The following is a 20,504-nucleotide window of genomic DNA, read 5'->3' on the forward strand; positions in this document are numbered from 1 at the left end:
GAAATATTCAACCTTGAATGCAGGTGAGAATCCCATGATGGAGAATGGTATCGTGCATAGTGCAAAGCATGCAAAATCCTAGCTTCAACACCATCTGCTAATAGCCTACCATAACTCATGAACATGCACTGTGAATATTGTGATGCACCAATCCATGAGAGTCAACGGGGTTGCATCTTTTTTGGATTGTTTTGCAAAATTCAAAGTCAGCAGTACTAGAGTTTAAAGGAAAGCGAAACATACCATCTACATCTTAGTGCAGGGAAAACTCAACTGTTGTTTAAATGAAAGGAAACTGCTTCATTGAAAATTGATTACAATTTCACTCCTAAAGAAAGCCTAGAAAACTAATTCAAATCTGCAAGGACTACATCGGCCACAATGCGAGTTTTGAGTACTAGCCCAACCTGTTTGGGCTAAAATATGAATGTAAAACTAGACCTTACATAAACATCAGCTGGAACTGTGATGACAGACTTGGCAAACTGTCTTCACTTCAAACATTTATACAATAAAGTAGAATTTTACAGCAATGAAATAAATGAAACTATCATTACCAGAGTCTGTTTTTGGCAAGGTGAAATAGGCAATTCTCTTCTTGTTTAAGCCCAGGTCCCATCTCACAGTAATGTTATCTTGGGTCTAGTGTAAAAAAGGCAATGTACATTACAAAACGTATGGCAAAGCATGTTTTGATTTCAAAACATATATATAAAAGACATTTCCTGTGTTGAAAACAACACCATAAAATGATCACCTTGGGTGACCCATTGTTTAAAGTTTTGCTCCAGCAAGGTGAAACAATGTAGACATTTTGGGACTCTAAAACCGTCAAGTGGAAGGTTAAGCCAAGGCATTTACCCTTTTCACTCTTATCAGCGGTGCATGTCTAACAATGTGCCTACCCTTGATTTAGTGATGGGATCTAATCTGCAGTATTTCAACCTCTGGTGTCCATGAAATGTCCAAACATTCAGATGTATAAAAAGGTTATGTTGTAGCTAAAACAAATGTAGGTTTGCAGTCGTCCCCTCACCCAATACTCTTACGAATGGGATTAAGCCTGGCATGTCCAGTGCATTTCTGATTTATCAAGATAACTATTTATATTAAAAGACTAACATTCATTGTGCCTACATTCATCTTATGAAGATGCCCTAAACTTTATGGCATAAACCTGCCACTTATGGAGCTATAGTATACAACCCAGGTTGAGATATACCTGTTTTACTCTCCTTCACAGTGAATGCCTACCCAAGCTACCTCATGACTACACATTACCATACCCTTGCAAGGGTTTGAAATTTTAGAACATATCTACTTTCCAGTAAATGAATGCTTCGAAAATCTATGTGTCCTGTAGAAAAAAACATCCACTTGCTCTTTTTAGTACAGTGCAGAGATAGAATTATGGCACCGTTTTCATTATATCAGAGTTCTGATAATTGCTTCTCGGATTATGCCATGGTTCATATTATACCAATTTGGGCAGTAAAAAAACCTTTAATTTTGCCAACTTTCGACACGTCTACCTACATACAAGGGCTGGGCGCAGGTAGGAGCAATGATTACAGGGCAAAAATACCCACAAAATTAAATGATTACGGGTATTCACCTACTCCTAACCACATTCGAAATGTGTGGGCAATTTACTCCTGACAAGGTGGAGGGGGGAAAAAGGGGTGTAGGGAAAATAAATTTGCATTTGTTCAGCAGATTTTCATGTATGCATATTTGCTCATGTGAAAAGTAGATTTATAATTGTTTTTAGGAGTAACATTTCTGTGTCTACTTCAGTAAACACTTGAGAAATCCAGAAACTCTGTAGAAAATGCAAGGACATATATATATATATATATACACATATGTGTATGTATATGTGTATATATATATATATATATATATATATATATATATATATATATATATATATATATATATATATATATATATATATATGGATGCTGTTATGTTGCCTATAATGCTACTCACTCGTTGTACACAGATTTTTCTTTTTTTAAATACTGATATGCAACAAACATGTTTTAGTAAAAGCCTCAGCGAATGGGTAGGTAAAGCAGCCCAATAATCTTGCATTTTGTTTCATGTTGCAAGCTTTGTGTACATTTTATTTTCAAAGCAGGTAATCACAAGTCTTGGATTTAGGCTTCTTCATACATATATGCATATCATAAAATAACAAAAGTAGCCTCAAACGTGTAAACTTTAATACTGGAACAAACCCCCCCCCCCTCCCCTCCAAGCAGTAAAGTGAGCTCACTGCATTTACTACCAAAATTCAACCTAACAGTACAGGCTTGGCAAGAATGAACCTATAAAACCATTAATTAACATTATACCCAAGTTTATTTACCGCAGTTTTTAGGGTGCCCAACATAGCCCAAGTCACCACAAGAATTACCTGAAATCAGCAAAATCTAGGCTCCCCAGCACAAAAAGAAACACTTTGCCCATGTAGAAAGATACTAATATGAACTTTACAAAAAAACGGTTCAAATCATAAACATGCCTTCAGCCGCATCACTGTATTTCCTAGGACTTCGGACTTCCAAGCCATGACAACCCAAAACCTATGAAAATGCACTTTTCACCACAGCGAAAAACCAAATTAAATAGAAACCCCAGCCACGTGCCATAAGTCATGTGTGACGCTTTCCTAAATATCAATAGTGCCATTAATATCTTGTAGATAAGGCAAATTGTTCGCACGTTATTCAAAAGAGCCAGCTATCACACCCATATTCGCAGGTTAAAAAAAACTGAAAAACTCAAATCTCACAGAAGCAAACAGCCCAGACCAGCCACATGAGTGAAGTTAAAAAAACACAACTTTATTCTTCATGCTAGCGAGTCATACTGTAGAGGATCCTCCTTTCAGAACTCAACAATGTCACATATGTATTAACATTTTAGCAACTACCTTCAGATGAGTCAAATCCCTTCTGTTGAGCTGCCCACATTTTATTCAAAATGGAACTTCAAAAGCCCGATGGCCCAAGCTTCTAGGGGCGTTCAACAGGCTTATTTTACTCAGTGGTTCAGAGAAAACAGATTACCTGTGACTCCTTCAATTTTTTATCATAATCAGCCTCCAGTTTGACCAAAGGTCCAAATATATTTTGGTACTGATAGGCATCCTCATATCGGAGAAGGACATGCTGAGGTTCCTCATCAACACCAGGTTTCTCCAAATCCTCAAGAGTTGCAGATGGGTTTTCCTAATGTCGGAGGGGTAAAAAAAACAATTTTTTTTCTACACAGATATTAAATTAAGAAAAACCATTTGAAACTGAAAGTAAAATGTTTCACCTAACAAATCTAAAAAACACAAAATTGTTGTTTGACATTCCAAATGTTGTACGTCCGTTTGCATTTGATACCAAAAGAATTCAACGTGGTAATTAAACGTAAATTACAAAAAGTAAAGACACCACGTTTCCAAAGAAGGACATTTACAGTTGTTATGTATACACATGAATTACGGAAGTGGGAAGTCATGTTACATGGATAAACGTAAGAGTAGTTAGTTTGACCCTGATGGGGTATACACATGTGCCATGGAAGCTCAATTACTTACTGTTATTGTAAATAACAACCAAGTCCCCAGTTTTAAAAAATGCTCAGATTTAATTTTCTGGTTTAGGTACTTTTACCAGCACATATCTCCGTGCAGAATAATGCCACATACAGGTCTGCAATATGAGACAAGCTGTGCCCAACTGACCCACTTAGTGTCACTGTCAAGCATCTTCAGTATTGTCACCAAGTTGTATCCTAAAAGAGCAGGATGGAACACGTAATGCAGACGAATTCTCACTCGTACAAGTCAATCCATAGTTAAAGAGAACAAAAGATCCTCTCCTCCAACACCTGAGGACACCCTGAGCCTCCCAAGAGCTTTGGCCATTGTATCTAAACTTAAGAACAGCTCATGGATCCCCCGAAAAACCCAAAGTGGAGCAAAAGAGAACAAACAAACATTGTGCTCCGGACCGCTTGAAAAACAATCAAATCAATCCATGCTCTGATATTTTAACGGATGTAACATTTTGAATAGGTCTTCAGATGTTGCAGGGAACATGAATCGACCCAGTCACACCCTGCCACTGGAAATTTCGGAAGCTCAACTTTAGTCATTAATGAAGACTAAAAATAAAGGGGATATCATCAGCACATATTCTTCACAGCAGAGAGAGATGCAAAAAACAAACATGATTCCGAGGTTACAAAACTGTTTATAAAGGTCTATATGATAAAACCAGATGTCTGGGAACATAGGGGCTTTAAATAGTCAGACACACCGGAACTCCATATGTGCAACAAAATCAGATCATTGACATCAATACTGCTTTTTTTCCAGGCCTTCAATATCAAGATAGAGGTCATGTTACGGTAAGCCACGGGGGGCGTGGCTTGGACGCCGATCGGGATGGCGGCGTGAGCTCGTAGCTCCGCGCAGAATCCCGTTAATTCTCCTGTTTTCGGAACCCTAGGCGGCCCGGAGACGACGCTCCTGCCCTCTGAAGTGTGAGGGGACAGCTGGACACTATTGGTGAGCCGCTGGGGGACTGCAGGCCCCGAGGAGACCGAGTCGAAGAGGCGGCTGAGGTGTTGCCGAGGGTGCGAAGAAAATGGCGGCGTGGAGTTCGGCGGGCCCCGAACTCCAGCTCTGAGCCGAGTTGTCGCCGACTGGCGAGGGATACCGGCAGGAGATCCTGCGTTCAGCTGATCGAGGCACTGGGGTCGGCGGTGCTGTGCCTTGGGGCCGAGTGACGCTGCCTTGACTCGCCAGGAGCTTGGGGACCCTGGCTGGCTGCCGCCTGGAGACTCATACTTTCCCCCTCAGGCTCCCGAGGGGGGCGGCGGAGCGGAGTGTACCTAGCTGGTCGTTGCTCCTGTGAGTTTCAGTGGAGACATTGCTCTGCCCGGTGCCCGACTACCTGGCACTAGCCTACGGGCGCTGACGACAGCGGGCTCCAGGACCTGTGACGCAGCACCCTGGAATGGCGGCGACTGGAGGGCCGGTGGCCGTGAGATGCACTGAGGAGGGCTCGGCGACCGACTCGGCTGGGCGAGGGTCCCTCCCCGGAGCTTGACCGAGAACAGCGGCTGAACCAGCGATTGGATGCCATACTTGATGCGATCGCCTCGACTAAGGACGCGTTGCACCAAGACATCGCCCAAGTGGCCACGGGCCTAGGGCTGCTCCGCGCGGATCATGCGAAGCTAGCGGACAGAGTTAAGGACCATGACCAACTGCTGCTGGACCTGAAACCATCGGTGGTGGCCGCGGAGCATAGGATTGCGGACATGTTGGCCCGGCTGGACTCGCTGGAACGGAGGGCGGAGGATGCCGAAGGCCGCAATAGGCGGAACAACGTGCGGGTCGTCGGCCTTCCGGAACGGATTGAGGGGGAGGATGCGGTGGCCTATATGGAGACCTGGTTCCGCACTGTGGTGGCGCCGGAGGGGCTCACTCCTTTTTTCACGCTGGAGCGGGCCCACCGGGTTCCTGCTCGCCCGCCGGGGATTGGCCGCCCCCCCCGACCGATGGTGGTGAGGCTCCTCCACTACAAGGACCGAGATCTCCTCATTCAGCGGGCCAGGATGTCGGGCCCTTATGAGGTGGAGAACAGTAGGGTTACGATCTTCCCGGACTACACCCAAGCGGTCCAGAAAAACCGGGCATCATTCTTGGCGGTGAAGAAAGAACTCAGGGAGGAAGGCGTTCAGTATTCCTTGCTCTACCCGGCTAAGTTGCGGATCATCATGGATGGGGCTACGCACTTTTTTCAGACTCCGGACGAGGTTTGGCATTGGCTGGAGTCGTATAGAGCGGGGACGGACAGATCACATAAAAGCAGACGAGATGAACCCAAGCGGCCCCGGGTGAGGCAATCGCAACGAATCAGATCCCGCAACAGGCGCCAGCGGGAGAAACGGGAGGCTCAAATGGCGGCGGAGAAGAGGGATGCACTCGCAGCGACGGCGGCCATTACAGGGTCGCAACAGAACAGTGAACGGGCTGAAACGGACTCGGGAGGGGAAGGCAGCAAGACGGGCGAGGAACTCTCGGAGGCGGAAAGCTTGAAGGGGCCGACGGTGACCCCACAGACTTCGGATGGTATCTTTTGTGGCTGAGTTTGGACTGGGCTAGTTCGAGACTTCATGGTAGGGTGGTATCCTGCTGTTGGAGGACGGGATGCCGGGAGGGGAGGCTGAGTGCTTCGGGAGGGATGGAGGCGCGGGGTGCGGGCTCCGCTTGCTGGGGTCGGCGGCGACTCAACCCCCTTGGGCCCTTAAGGCCGACTGTGGTGGAGACCACAGGGTAGGAGTGTGGGACGTTGGTTCAAGGTTTGGATGGGGGCGGCCATTGGGTTCGTGAGCTCTGTCCTGGGGAGTGGGGTTTGGGGAGTTTTTCTGTTTTGGGGGTGTTTGGGGGGGGGCAACTGCATTGGGGGGGCTGTGAACATTCGTTATTTGCTTTGGACTGTACGATGTTGGAATGGGGACGTTACCTAATCTGAAATGCCTGACGTGGAATGTCCGGGGGCTGCGAACTATGGTGAAACGTCATAAGGTCCATGCATATCTAGTACGCAGGGGGGTTCAGATTGCCATGCTCCAGGAGACTCATCTTACTAAGAAAGAGTGTACTGCCTTGCAGAAACGATGGAGGGGCCAGGTGTTTGGCACCACTTACTCAGCGTATGCCAGGGGGGTGCTGATCTGGGTGAGGGCGGGGATACCCTTTCAATTACTGAATCAAGCTGTGGATCCGGATGGCAGGTTTGTGGCGGTGGAGGGGAGGTTATATGGGCGGGATGTGGTTTTCTGCTGTGTGTATGCGCCGAACGCTGATCAAGCTCGATATTTTGATAGCCTCTCGGGGTCTTTGGCCTCTTTCCTGGCGGCCCCAATAGTGCTAGGGGGGGACTTTAACTCGATCACGGATGTGGTTCTGGATAGGTCCCATCCCCCCCTGGTGGACTCCCCGGTGCGCAGGTTGGCCGCGCACAGGAAGGACTGGCAGGATAGGTGGGGGTTGCTGGATGTCTGGAGGGAACGGCACAGGGAAACCAGGGATTATTCCTTTTACTCTGCTCTTCATGACCTGCATGTCAGGATTGATTCGGTGCTCTGCAGTGGATCCCTGGCCCCGCTGATCTCCCATGCGGAGTACTTGGCTAGAACGATCTCAGATCATAACCCCCTATTGGTGCACATTCAGTGGCAGAGAGAGCGCTCAGTAATTCCAACGTGGCGGCTTCGGCCGGAAACGCTTGAAGATCCTGTGTTCTCTGATGCGGTTCGACAAGGCATTGATAGCTATTTCGGAGTGAATGAGGGCTCGGCCACGAGTAGGTCCACTGAATGGGATGCAATGAAAGTGGTGGTGAGAGGAGTGTGTTTGGGTAGGTTTTCCAATGCTCGCACGGCTGTGTTGACTGACCTCATGAAAGCGGAAGAAAGGTTGAGGGATTTGGAGCGCCGCAGGCCAGCTAGGCCGGACTTACAGGCCCAGCTCTTAGAAGCGAAAGAAGTGGTCGCCACTGAGACGGAACGTTTACGTAGCTATGATCACAGGCAATATATCATCAGGGCGCATGCGGAAAGAGACAAGGTGGGTACCCTCTTGGCCAGACTGGCTAATCCGGAACTTAGGGGCTCCCCGATCCTCGGCATTCGTACTGCGCAGGGAGAGATGGTATACACCCAAGCAGCGGTATTGGAATGTTTTAGGGGGTACTATGAGGAACTGTATCAGGGCCAGCTGGGAGTGGGGGTCCAGGACATTGCGGAATACTTGGGGGCGAGGCAGCTTCCGGTCCTAGATGAGGAGGACGCGAAGGAACTGGGCGGCCCGATCACGCTCTCAGAAATACGGGCGGCCGTTAAGCATATGGCTCGCAACAAAACGCCCGGGGTGGACGGATTACCGATTGAATTTTATCAGCGGTATGCGGACAGTTTGGCGCCCAGGCTGTTGGTGGTGTACGCTGAAGCCTTCGAGGCTGGGGTATTGCCTGGGTCCATGCGGGAGGCCTTGATAGTGCCGCTCCTAAAGCCTGTCCGGGATGCTGCGGATGTGAGGTCTTACCGCCCGCTATCCATGCTGACGGTGGATTATAAGATTCTGAGCCGCATACTGGCCACCAGACTGGCCCCATATATGACGGGCCTGGTACATAGGGACCAGGCCGGGTTCATACCCACGAGGAGCACGGCGCTGAATATTCGCCGCCTGGTGGGGATAATGGACGCCATCGTGGACGAGGAGGGAGCCCCGGCGGTCCTATCCGTGGACATCGAGAAAGCCTTTGATAGCTTGGAATGGCCGTTCCTGGACGGAGTTTTGGAGAGGTTTGGCATGGGCGAGGGGTTCCGCAGGTGGACGAGGGTCTTGTATGCTTCGGCGGCGGCGAGGGTGCGTTTGGGCGGCCTGGTGTCTGCGGCGTACCCGGTGGGCAGGGGCACGCGGCAGGGATGCTCTCTGTCCCCCCTGTTGTTTGCTCTGGCGATGGAACCTTTGGCGGTCCATGCGAGGTCGGGTGTCAGGTACGCGGGGATAGCGAGAGGCGGGCAGTGGCATTATATATCGCTGTATGCGGATGACTTGCTCCTATACCTGGCTGATACCTCGCGGGCATTGACAGGTGCGATGGAGCTATTGTCGGAGTTCGGCCGGCTGTCGGGCCTTAAGGTCAATTGGGCGAAGACTTGTGTGTTCCCGCTGCGAGCGGGCTCGCCCGTTCCTGGCGGCGACTTGGGCGTGGTGTGGGAGCCATCTTGTTTTACCTATCTGGGTGTTCGCATCTACCACGCGACTGCGGACCTCTTGGAGGGCAACATTGGACACTGTGTTCGGGCACTGAGGGGCAGCTTGTCTTTCTGGTCGACCCTCCCGCTGACGGTTCTGGGTAGGATTGCCCTTTTGAAGATGGTGGCGCTCCCCCGCTTCCTCTATTATTTCCGAACGCTGCCTGTCTGGATTCCCCAAGGGGTCTTCAGAGACCTGAGATCGATGATTATTGGCTTCTTATGGGGGCACGGCCGCCGTAGAGTGGCCCTGAACACGCTCCTCCGCCCTAAGGTTGAAGGGGGCATGGCTGTGCCTGACTTCGAGCTGTATTATCTAGCGGCGCAGCTGCAGGTTCTTACACAGAACGTAGCTAGGGTGTTCCGGGGTCCAGAGGAGGACCGGGACCGAGGGATACGACGCCACGTGCTGTCCTATATTGTCATGCAGCAGAGGCTTGAGCTGCGGGCCCTCACTATGGAGGAAAGGACGCTCCGGTTGTGTTGGCAGAGGAGCCTTCGGAGAGCGAGGGCTTCGCGGCCTTATGCGCCGGAGATCCCGATCGGCATGCTGACGGCCTTGCCGCACGGAGGAGATTGGTCCCCGTTGCTGGATTGGGAGGAGGCGGGACTACAGGTGGTAGGCGACTTGTACATAGATGGGGCTTTGGCACCGTTCGAGGCGCTCCGGGACCAGTTCGGGCTGCCCGACGGGGGGTTCCTCCTGCACGCGGCGGTGGTGGCTGCCATACAGAAGCACTGGAAGGGGGGGCTCGTAGAACCCACGACGACTATGGCGTGCCAATATGTGGTGATGGCAGCGGGCACGGTCAAAGCTGTGACATGCCTCCATAATAGGATGTTGAATGAGGGACTGGAGCCACTCCTGGGGCTCAAGGCTAAATGGGAGGAGAGTGTGGGCCGGCACATACCGGATACGGCTTGGGGACACATCCTGCGGCGCACGTGGAAGGGCACGAGAAATGCGCGCTTTCAGCAAGTGCATTTCTATGTGCTTCATAGGGCCTATTTAACTCCAGAGAAATTACAGCGGTACTTCCAGGTGCCGGATGCTCGATGCCCACGGTGTTCGTCTCTGGGAGCGGACATGGATCATTTGTTTTGGAAGTGCCCGCACTTGGGGACCTATTGGGCGGAGGTAGGGGGACTCCTGAATGCAGTGTCAGATAGGGAGGTGGAATTCGATATGGCGGCGTGCCTGCTGCTCTGGTTCCCGCACACTAAACGCACCAAGGTAACGAGCAAGTTCCTTGATCTGGGTCTGATATTGGCGCAGAGGGAGATATCGTGGCATTGGAAGTCCAGGGGGGGGCCCTCGCTGCGTAGATGGAAGAATGAATTGCTGCGGTGGTCTGCCTGTGAGAGTGTGCTCCGGATGCGGCAGGCTGTTAAGATGGGGAATGAGAAAGTTTTGGAAGCGGCGCGTGCATGGGAGCTAGTGGTGCAGGCCTTGCGTGATTCTTTTGTGGACGACGAGGATGGGGAGAACTAAGCCGGTGGACACCACGGGGCGAACACAGAAGTGCTATCTTCCGCACTGTGGTGGTTCCATCTAACTCGACAGGACGAGGCGTACGCCCAGCAGTTGCCAGGGGGGGGGGCCTTGGGGGGGAATGGTTCATGAGGGTTCGGGGTGGGACGGAAGCCACTGGATGGTAGCCGCCTGGGTGCTTTGACTCTACTAGGATGGTTGGTACAGGGTGGAGTATGAAAGGGCTGGAGGGAGCAGCCAGGCGGGAAAGAACGATAGCACCTAGGGCAGGCACCGATATGAGCGGTGTCACTGTTTACCTCTGGGATGGCTGACGGAGATGTTGTTGTGGGGGGGGGGGATAAAAGCAGATACGTACAACGACTTTTCGACCATGGTCCCCGTGGGACGTGCACCGTGCTTTTCCTATTGAATGTAATAACATGCCGCCCGGCCCCCGGGATGCGGGCTGAATGGCTGTGTATGGTTTGGACTTCTTAGTGGACGGGGGGATGTCACGAGTGCACTGGTTGATTGTTTGTATCCTGTGGTTTCTAATTTTGCAATAAAAATATATTTAAAAAAAAAAAATGTTACGGTAAGCCACAGTAAAGCAATGATGTTGTACCAAAGAAGGATTCTTCTCCATATTCCACGATTTAACCTGAGAAACAGTTGGGCTTCCGAGGGAAATGAGAGCACTTATCCAGGAATTCCAGACACTTTCAGTTCCAGCAATGTAAACCTCTGTATTTTCACTGAAAATTAATTGGAATGGCCCGTTCATGCCTTCTCAGAAGTCACAAAAGCTAAACTTTTTTTAACCCAACAAACACTTCTGCAATCTGATGATTTGCACTGGGGTCCTGATTTGAAATTTGAAATGGGTAAACACGAATATCACTACAGATATGATCTTTTGCTCTCTTGTGCAGTCTATTCATATTTCCATTGAAAATAAGAGCTCATCCATATAAAGTGCTTTTTAATTTTTATTTTACCTCCAAGTATCAAAAAAGTATTCACAGTCTAGAAGTGCCATACAGTGTCCTGGATGCCAGACATTTGAAGTAGACTGAGTTCTAGTTACCAAATCCCAAGTCCATATTGGGACACTATTTTGATTGAACTCACAAATACAATAGGTTTCCTGGAAACCTTTGACCCAGTATTGATGTTGATGGGAACCACCAATGGTTGTAAACTAGATTAAATATACTCGGTGAATTTTCTGGCCCAACTACAAATTGCACACCAGTGGTAAGATCCCACAAATCCGGATATAGGTAGATGGGTGAAAGAACTGGAATTTATTATTTTGATTCATTACAGTATATCAAATATCAACATTTTGATATATGTCTATCTTCTAATAGAGAACAGTTTCCTAAACCTGCAAAGTCTAGAACATATTACGGGATGGGGTAAGACTCATTCCAACATACAGCAAACTTTGTTTTTCCTTTAGTTTCCACTAAGGCCATATATCACCTGTGGATTATAAAATAGTCATATAGATCTGATAAAGCCATTGAGGCTCTTTGTCTTTTTTGCTGGAGAATTTTAAGGCACTATCCAATTTGGTTTACCATATTTAATGATGAGCATATTTCTATTTCTAGTGCTCAATTAGTCCCTTTACAATTGGAAAGCGACTCAAAGACGGGTCAGTATTTAGACAGAACAGCAAAAATCCAGTTGACAAAGGACTTCATAAAGAAGACAAACCACCTACAGAGCTACCCTGAAAAGCCCAAGCACAATGAACTTGCTGAATGGATCGCAGCAATGTCCTGGGCCCAACTGGAGTCCCCGAACAAGCATTATAATCATCATTTTTGCCACACGAAATATTCTAATTTTAGGCTTTAAGCCAGTTAGCACATAAGACAAGATGTTTGTATTTTCACTGCCCGCTCCTTTGCAGAGGTGAAAAAGTTACAGAACATTCAATCTGCCCAAGCTTGTCTGACCCAGAAATAGACTCTCTCCACAATTTAAAATTACTTCCCATCACGGACTCCTGATCTTTTATTATTCCTCATGGTGTTACATTTTCACCTGTTCTCCATTTCAAAATGAGTTGTGTCTTTGTTAGATCACATACATTTTACCTACAGTTGCAATCAAAAGTGTCTGAATGCTCGACGACTATGGCTGGGTAAACTACAATTTCCAAAACTGTTAATGCATACCTTCCAAAGCTCTTCCAATTTGTTAATTTGCTGAGCTGTAATCTGACGTGCTCTTAATTGTTCCTGTTCTGAAGGAATCTTCACCAACCAGGAAAGAAAGCAGCGATCTTGAATGAGGGGCTGCCACTGGGAGCTGTCCCAGTTAATATCTTTCAAGCTGCTTTGACTGGCGCATGGTTGCCTGAAAAAAAAAAGAATTAAAAAGGGCATGATTGGGGAGTAACTTAGCTAATCAAATAAATGCACAATATCGCACTTGATGGTAAAGTAAAACTTCGACTCCCTAGCGCCAAGTTCTAACAAATGCATACTTCAATGGGGAATCCTGTTACTGGTATGTACAGCACATGATCAACACGGGTATGGGATATGAGTGCTTGCAGGTAATTTAGATGCAAGTGGCCACATTTGCTCCATGGCAAAGGGAGCCGCAAAAAACAAACAGTGGTTGTGTATCAAAATGCAGGACGTCTCGCACATCCTCGGAGGCAGAGGTGGAGCCTCACAGGAACGAGTACTGCCCTTGGGTTTACAGATGTGTTGGTCAAAGTGGCATTATACAAACAACTTTGTAATTTGGCATGGTTGTGGTCATGCTTGGAGATTAGTGAAACAAGATAAGAATACACAGGGTGTACAGGCTTGATGGCAAGGGATACAGTTCTTTTGAGTGAGCCTTGTTGGCAGTGGGTTATACTTTTGACTATGTGGGCATGTTCTAAGGTATATGCCATGTGTAAGATGGGATGTGCATGTTTTGTTAGATGTGTAGCAATAGATGCAGTCATTCAATTTACAAGTAATTGGTAGGATTGTATATAGAATGCAAACTACCATTCTTAACTTTAGCTCTAAGGGAATTGCAGGGCAGACATCTAATCAGAGAATGGTTTAATTACAGAGGAATCTCAAAGCATTAATTGTCAAAGCTAATGGAGTGTCAACACCATACAACACAGCTACAGGTCACATTATAGACAACCAAAGCATTGTATCGCATCATCTATGGTCAGGAAAGTCCAGGTTTGCTGATGTAAGTATCAACCCACATACTAAATGAATAAAGCATGCATGCGGACACTTTAAAATGATGGCACTACATAAGTAACAGTTGCTTAGTAAGCAGAAACATAGATATGCAGCTCACACGAAATATAATAGCAAGCGATGAGAAATAACTCTTTGTCCGCTTCCCAAAGTTTCACATTTTAAATAAGAATGAGATTATAATCCTGCCTATAGGCAGGGAGGCAAACCAGGGAAAGAAAAAGTAATCAATTTGAAACTCTTGACCACCAACATGCCATCAAATGAGAGAATATGCAAAAATCAACACTACAATCATCAAATGGTATTAATCATTTACAAAGGTTACACGAAATTCAGCTAGATAAATGTTCACTGTTGACATCCAGTGTGGACTGCAAAAGGTATGATTCTAAGACCACCATGGCTTTTGATCGTTTGAGACCGACACGCTGTACACCATTAAATGAATTTAGTTTGAGAATAAACGTATTTATATTAAAAAATGATTTTTTCATATAATTAAAAAGATTTGAAAATATAACTTACCTACACAACAGAACCACCACAGAGTCAGCCTTGGCAGGAATGAATCCAAGAAGAAACACATTGCGACATCCGCAGTTGTAACACTCCAAAACAGTCTCTCCCAGGGGTCCATCCTTGTGGAGAGTCACCTCCTTGCACTTTGCTCTCACAAGGTGATTCACAATGTGACTGCAGGTGAAATCAAATAAACACTTATTTTAAAAAGCATCACTAGAACAGTCATCTCCACCTTCTTATTTTGTCTTTGTGGGAGCTGTACTAGAAAGCATGAAGTAGAACCGAGGTTAAAATCAGCCCACAAGTTGAAAAATAAGCACACATGAACGAGAATGGAGAGCAATGCCAGCAGATAGTCAAAACTAAGCAAAGAGTCCCCTGTTCCGAGGCTCGGCTTGTGCTACGTTAGTACCATCTACTTAAAAATACCAATAGCCATAAGCACAGAACACAGTAGCAAGCGCATCCATGTAAACAACGAAGACAAGAAAAACACACACATTCTTCCTCATCCACAGTGACTCCTCAACAAGGTCTGACCCACTCGAGGGTCTGGCCTTAAAATCCTAATCCAAATGATATACGTAAATGTATGCATAGATCTTCAGGCAGCACCTTTAATCATTTCTTTAGAAATGTGTTTTTAACAACTAAAGAGTGAAGCCCTCGCGTTGCTGGACTGCAAGGATTCAAAAAGAAACTTTGATAAAGGATTTAAATGAAAATCAGACATTACCTTGTAAGAAAACGGACGAGTCTCAGTGCAAGCCTTTTTTGAGAAAAACCATGTAAAGAGGGACTGAATCTGGATCAGAAGTGATTGACAAAAAAAAGCAGCCTTCCATGTTAAATGTTGCAGCCTAGCCTTCTGCATCATCTAAAAACGTGGGCCCAATAATTTTGAAAGGATATCAAGTACCATGGAGACGAAGGGATTCTAGTAGGAGGGAATACCCTCAATAAAATCTTTCGCTGTGAGCATTCTCAAGATTTGCGAAGGACATTTCCTATATACAGTGACTGCTGCAAGGTCTACCTTTATGGTGTAAAACAGATTAGAACATTGGAATGTTGGGAGCTCCATTGAAAACAATGGAGTGCTCCGGGCTTATAATGGCTGGTATAAGCCTGGAGCTCCAACATTCCAATGTTTCCTTGTTCACAGCTCTGGCTGTGAACAAAGGCTTCAGGGAACCTGAGGGGATTCCAATCCCCTCGCGCTCCCAAAAGGCTTTGTTTTTTTTGTCTAGTGACAGAATGTTCTAATAGCCTTATAGCCCTTCGTAGATGGGCTATACCGCTATTAAAGTCCCTCTCTGCATTGGCAAGTTATTTTGTATACAGCAGACACTCTTCACTTAAATGCATATTAAGTACTAGTGGAAGGGAGTTTTGACTCCTTCAGAATCCATACAGTCTTGTGGAAGATTTAGATGACCATATTGAAGGAACTTCAGAAGCTAGACTAAGTTTAATGATGGTAGATTCTGGTGCAAGATCTGGCACACAAACTTGTACAGGAGATCCAGTCTGCAGGGCAGCCTCCTGTGTGGGCTTCTGGAATAGATATAAAAGGAGATCCACAAATCAACACAAACCACTTCTCTGGGGCAATCAGCATCATTCCACCTTGCACTAGCACAGTTTTACCAGCACTGTTGGTATTAGCAGAATGGGAAGGATAAAATATTAAACAATTCCCCAAGTAAGTCCGAGGATAGCCCCATTCCTCGAAGATTCTTTGTCACACTTCTAATGTGAAACACCCATTACAGTTTTATTTTATTGATAAACTGAACAACTCTGCCTTTTCATGCTGCGCTCCAAGTAGAAGGGCTTCGCTAACAGCAGTCGCCAAATAATCTGAGCCTGCAGGTAAAGAAGTCATAGGCTGGTTCACCATTGCTTGTTCAGATACTACATTGTAATTTCGCTGTCCATCTCAAAGGAGAGTTCTTGAGCTGATTGTTGAAGGAATGACTGCAGCCCCAGATGAACAGCTCTCCACACAAAAAGATTACATCAAGCTTTCCTTTATCAACTTGGTCTCTTTATTTGCAGATAGTCCCTGTGAGCCCCTTGACCTAGGACGGAAGCATCTGTCACTAGGGTCTATGTTGGAACATCCTAATGAAAAGGGACCCCTTTCAATAGACTAGCACATCAACATCACGGTACAGATGATTGAAGCACTTCTTGAGTTAGTTTAAACTTGTCTTGCCAGCTGCCAGAAATTTGGTTGCACTGGTCTAAGACACAATTATAAATGTCTCAAAAGAAGTCTAGTGTTTGGAACTATAAGTATGCATGACAGCAGTAATAAAGAAATCTGTCGAGTAGTCAGCTGTAGTCTGTGTACTAGACAAATTTCAGACATATCAAAATGAGTCTTCCCCCCTGGAAGGATACACTTCTGATGCCTGGGAGTTTAGGGCGTGCTCCTAGGTAGTAAATCCTTTACACAGAAATAGCAATTGATATTTGCACACTGATCAGCAAAACCAAAGGTATGCAGAATGTCTGCCTTTTGATTGATATGTTCCATTAGTAGTTCTTGATAGGACGCCTTTATCAATCTGTCTTCCAAGTATAAGTGGACTGAGATCTTTTGGTTTCTCGGGTAAGCCTCCACCACTGCCATGCACTTCGAGAACGCGTGAGGAGCAGATTTCAGGATGAAAGGAGACCTTGAATTCTTAATGGTCCATCCCTATTACAAATCACAGAAACTTGGGGTGCTTTCTTACAACTGGAATGTGAAAGTTGGCATCCTGTAAATCTACTGCGCAAATCCAGCCCTCCAATGTAATTGGCGGTAAATCTGGTGCGACACCAACATGCTGAATTGCTCATTCTTGATCCATCGGTTTGTCAATCTGAGGTCAAGAATGGAGCTGAATTATCTTTGTTGTTTCTTCCAAACCAGAAAGTAACAGGAATAAATCCTCGCTAATTATTGATGAGAAGGAGACTTCCTCCACTGCATGCTTCTGGAGTAAGGCGTTTGCCTTTTTCCAAAGCAAACACATATGTTGTTGGTAGGATTTCTTCGTCAGTATGAAAGATGGAGTTGATCTGACCTGGAGATTATGTACATTCTGAACAATATTCTAGACCATTTGTGTTTTGTAATATGTTGCCACACTTTCATATGACTGGTGACACTTCCTCCCACCGGAGTAACTAACAGACGAGTGGAGGAAGAACTCATTGTTCAAGATGAGGTTTCCCTGCAGCCACTGGTGCTTGACGGGCTCTTTTACCCTTTGAAGGTCTCCTCTGAATGTATAGCTGTCCCAGTTGCTTGAACAGTTGTTGACACCGCTACCTTCAATAGATATTAACCATCTGCTGGAACGATCTCTTGTCATAAGACATATATCATCTTCTATATGCATTGTTCCCATCACTGCTTTTAACATGCCCATCTCGGATTTCATGCAGGACATTCCATGATATCCAAACAAGGATGTACCACTATAGGGTAAGGTCTTTGCTGAGCCTCCGGCTTTAATTCAGTAAGCTGGAACTTCCACCTGAGTCAGTCTATTTGCTCTCCCTACCCGGAATGGTAAAGAAAGGCAGAACAGCATGAAACTTTGTTGCCTCAGACCCTATGAAGAAGCCTTGTGGTAGGTTCATGCTTAGGAAAAGCAGACTTTGGTCTTGCACTTTGTATGCATTTCTGGAGCCTAGACAGGGCAAACTTCGCAGAAGTGGGAGTTATGAACTTCTGTGGCAGTTCACTAAGGTCTCGCACCTATGACATGTGGGGCTTAGAAGAGGTTCTTTGACAAAGAGTTTTAAAAATAACAGACTTACTGGGAGTTGGTTAGGGTATATTTAATTTGCCCGCACCCCATACCAATAACTCAATAAAAGTATTGATGTCATTCACAGAGGAAACACGGAAAGGCAGGGAATCAGCCGCTGACAAAATAGTCTGATGGAGGAATAAGTCAGATTTATGTGAAGACCAGAAAGGGGAATGTCAGTGACTGACTGGTCCAGTGAGAGCTAGATCATCTTACTAGGACACCTGGAGCATCTTGAACGAGACTGCTCCCAAAGGATCTAGATATATCTCAGTATAGCCTACTTCTGCTTGACCAGGTTCAGGTAGGTTCCAGTGGTCTTCATAAAGCACCACAACTACTCAGACATTGGCAGGCGTGAAGTCAAGGGTATTGGACATTCAGGTAGTGGTGGAGAAAAGCACTTGCTTCTCGGAGTGCCCTGAAGTTGCCTCTTGTAGACCTTGCAGCCTGACCTTCCATCTGTCCTTTAGGACACCTTCTGGAAGTGGCCAGTCTTCAAGGTGGTGAGCTTCAGGGAGACACGACTATACACACATGAGGGTCTGTCAGGTCATTTTTCCTCCCACAGACAGGCCACATCCCAAATAGTGAAGGCAGTCTGACTGGAAAATAAAAAGATACTGTACGAAAATACATGATACACACTCCTAGTCCTAAAGAGCGTTGAGCAAGGTGGATTCGAGGAAGTTTGAAAAGGGTCTCAATTGAGATAACAAATTTTAAAATACAAAAAAGTCCAGCTCAGTGCTTCTGATACTGTTGCTAGGATCCAGAGACAAGAACTGACCTGACAGCTCTGAAGCTTGATTGGCCACACGAGATATAGCAATGCCCTTCCAGGAAGGCAGGATGATCTATTTCCTTCTAAACTTTTGCGAAAGGTGTTTATGGGTCACAATTCTTCATGTAGTGACTTTTTTTCATTATAGGTCTTTTTTAAATAAAAATCAAATTAAATGTGAGTGTTTTTACAAGTTTAACAGCTACAAAAAATTGGTTTTGCTACTTCAGCACATCTCTACTGAAAACCTTTCAGTATATACACATATATAAATTTTTGGTATATACTTGGCGAGGTTCCTCAAGGTTTCTGCATGTGCGAGGAACAGGTCAGTGATCATACGGAAGGTAGACAGGGTTATGAATTCCCTCTGACACCAACTATCAAGGGGGATATCAAACTCCTGACTGAGGGACTCAGACAGCTAATCAATTGTACACTATAAACATTTTTACTAAATATGTAGTCAGATAAATTTGAAGGTCTTGAACAGTGTGATAGACATCTTAACCTAAGGAGAATGAAACACCAGAGTCACCTTCACCCAGCTTCTTAGAAGCACACAGGGATCTGAAGTACGGCTTGTGTTTTAAATCCGTTTTAGCCTGAATCAAAAAGAAAGGAAATCAACATATTGCGCCAACATCCAAGCTATGCCCAGCATCAGTAACAAGAAACTTCCTTTTAAACCAGTAAGACAGGTTGCGCAAATCAAATGAAAGAAATCTGCAATTAAAAATAAAGTCATCACTGAGTAATAAGCCCTTACCACACCCTTAGATAATAGGGAAATGCACGACAGCCAAAAATACAACCAGTTATATGCACAAAATAGGAAAATACATTGTACCAAATTAATTTTGAACATGTGAGTAAATCTTTTTCACCACAAAACAACACCTTAAGTGAGGAGAAATATTTATCTTCCTGCTCCATCAAATTACGTAATTTTTGCAAAACAGTCAGTCACCATAATTCAACCTGAGCCAGCAGAATTCTATAAGCCAACATCTTCAGGCAAAGGTCCTACTGGGAGGAATTATCACACATGTACCAAAGATTGGTACACAGAGAATGTACCCTAGACAAGTGTTCTGGAAATTGGACAGTCTTCTTGATAGAGCTCTGGGTTAACTTAGAGTAATAAGGTCATCTTAAAACAAATAGAGGACTGCCTGGCTAGGTTTATTTTAACTTGAATACACATTCATAGCACCACAACTTCAATAAGTGGTAACCAATATCAAAGAAGGAGCCGAAACTGATAAACAGTACTGACTGGAATGTAGGACATCAGGGCGTGGGAAGAGGAGGTACGATTCTAATACTTTTAAGAATTTCTTCACCAAATTAAATTAACACGGTCAGCATCATCTATTATTTATGAGATACTTGGAGGACTGTTTGGTTGAAAAATCAGGCACCTCTGGGTTTTGACCAACTTCTGGAGGGCCTTACAGGATAAGCATTAGTTGAAAGGCAGTGTCAATTAAATGATGAAAAATATGTACACTTTCCTGCTGTGACATCTCAAATGCAGAGTTATCAACAGAGTCAAAGGAAAACAGTTTAACACACAAAGGGGACGTCCATGCTGCTTCAAGGAAACCAGCATTGATAAGTAGGTTGGTATCACTGCAGGAAACAGTATCTTCTTTACATAAAGTGGTAATGGCAGACATGGTGAAAACCACAATAGAGAGAAATCAAGGAAACTGACACTACGTTCAGCGATGGAATATACGTTTGCACATGACGGTTAAACTAATGCATTTTTAATACTTAAATACCACAGAACTCCTGCCACATGGGTCTAACATTGGAAT

At 45.6% G+C, this 20,504-nt stretch overlaps 1 protein-coding gene across 3 annotated transcripts in view; it reads right to left on the reverse strand.

The window, feature by feature from the left end:
* UPF1 (UPF1 RNA helicase and ATPase) overlaps window positions 1–20,504 on the reverse strand; it is a 276,443-nt gene that overhangs the window by 226,375 nt on the left and 29,564 nt on the right. For all 3 annotated transcript variants that reach the window (XM_078669700.1, XM_078669698.1, XM_078669699.1), the window contains exons 4-7: window positions 14,083–14,250; window positions 12,508–12,688; window positions 3,078–3,239; window positions 558–642 (exon numbers count right to left, since the gene is read on the reverse strand). In XM_078669700.1, coding sequence (XP_078525826.1) covers window positions 558–642; window positions 3,078–3,239; window positions 12,508–12,688; window positions 14,083–14,250 — 596 coding nt within the window. The remainder of the gene's footprint in view (window positions 1–557; window positions 643–3,077; window positions 3,240–12,507; window positions 12,689–14,082; window positions 14,251–20,504) is intronic.

This window comes from Lissotriton helveticus, chromosome 12 (assembly GCF_964261635.1).
Source record: "Lissotriton helveticus chromosome 12, aLisHel1.1, whole genome shotgun sequence".
Classification (NCBI taxonomy): domain Eukaryota; kingdom Metazoa; phylum Chordata; class Amphibia; order Caudata; family Salamandridae; genus Lissotriton; species Lissotriton helveticus.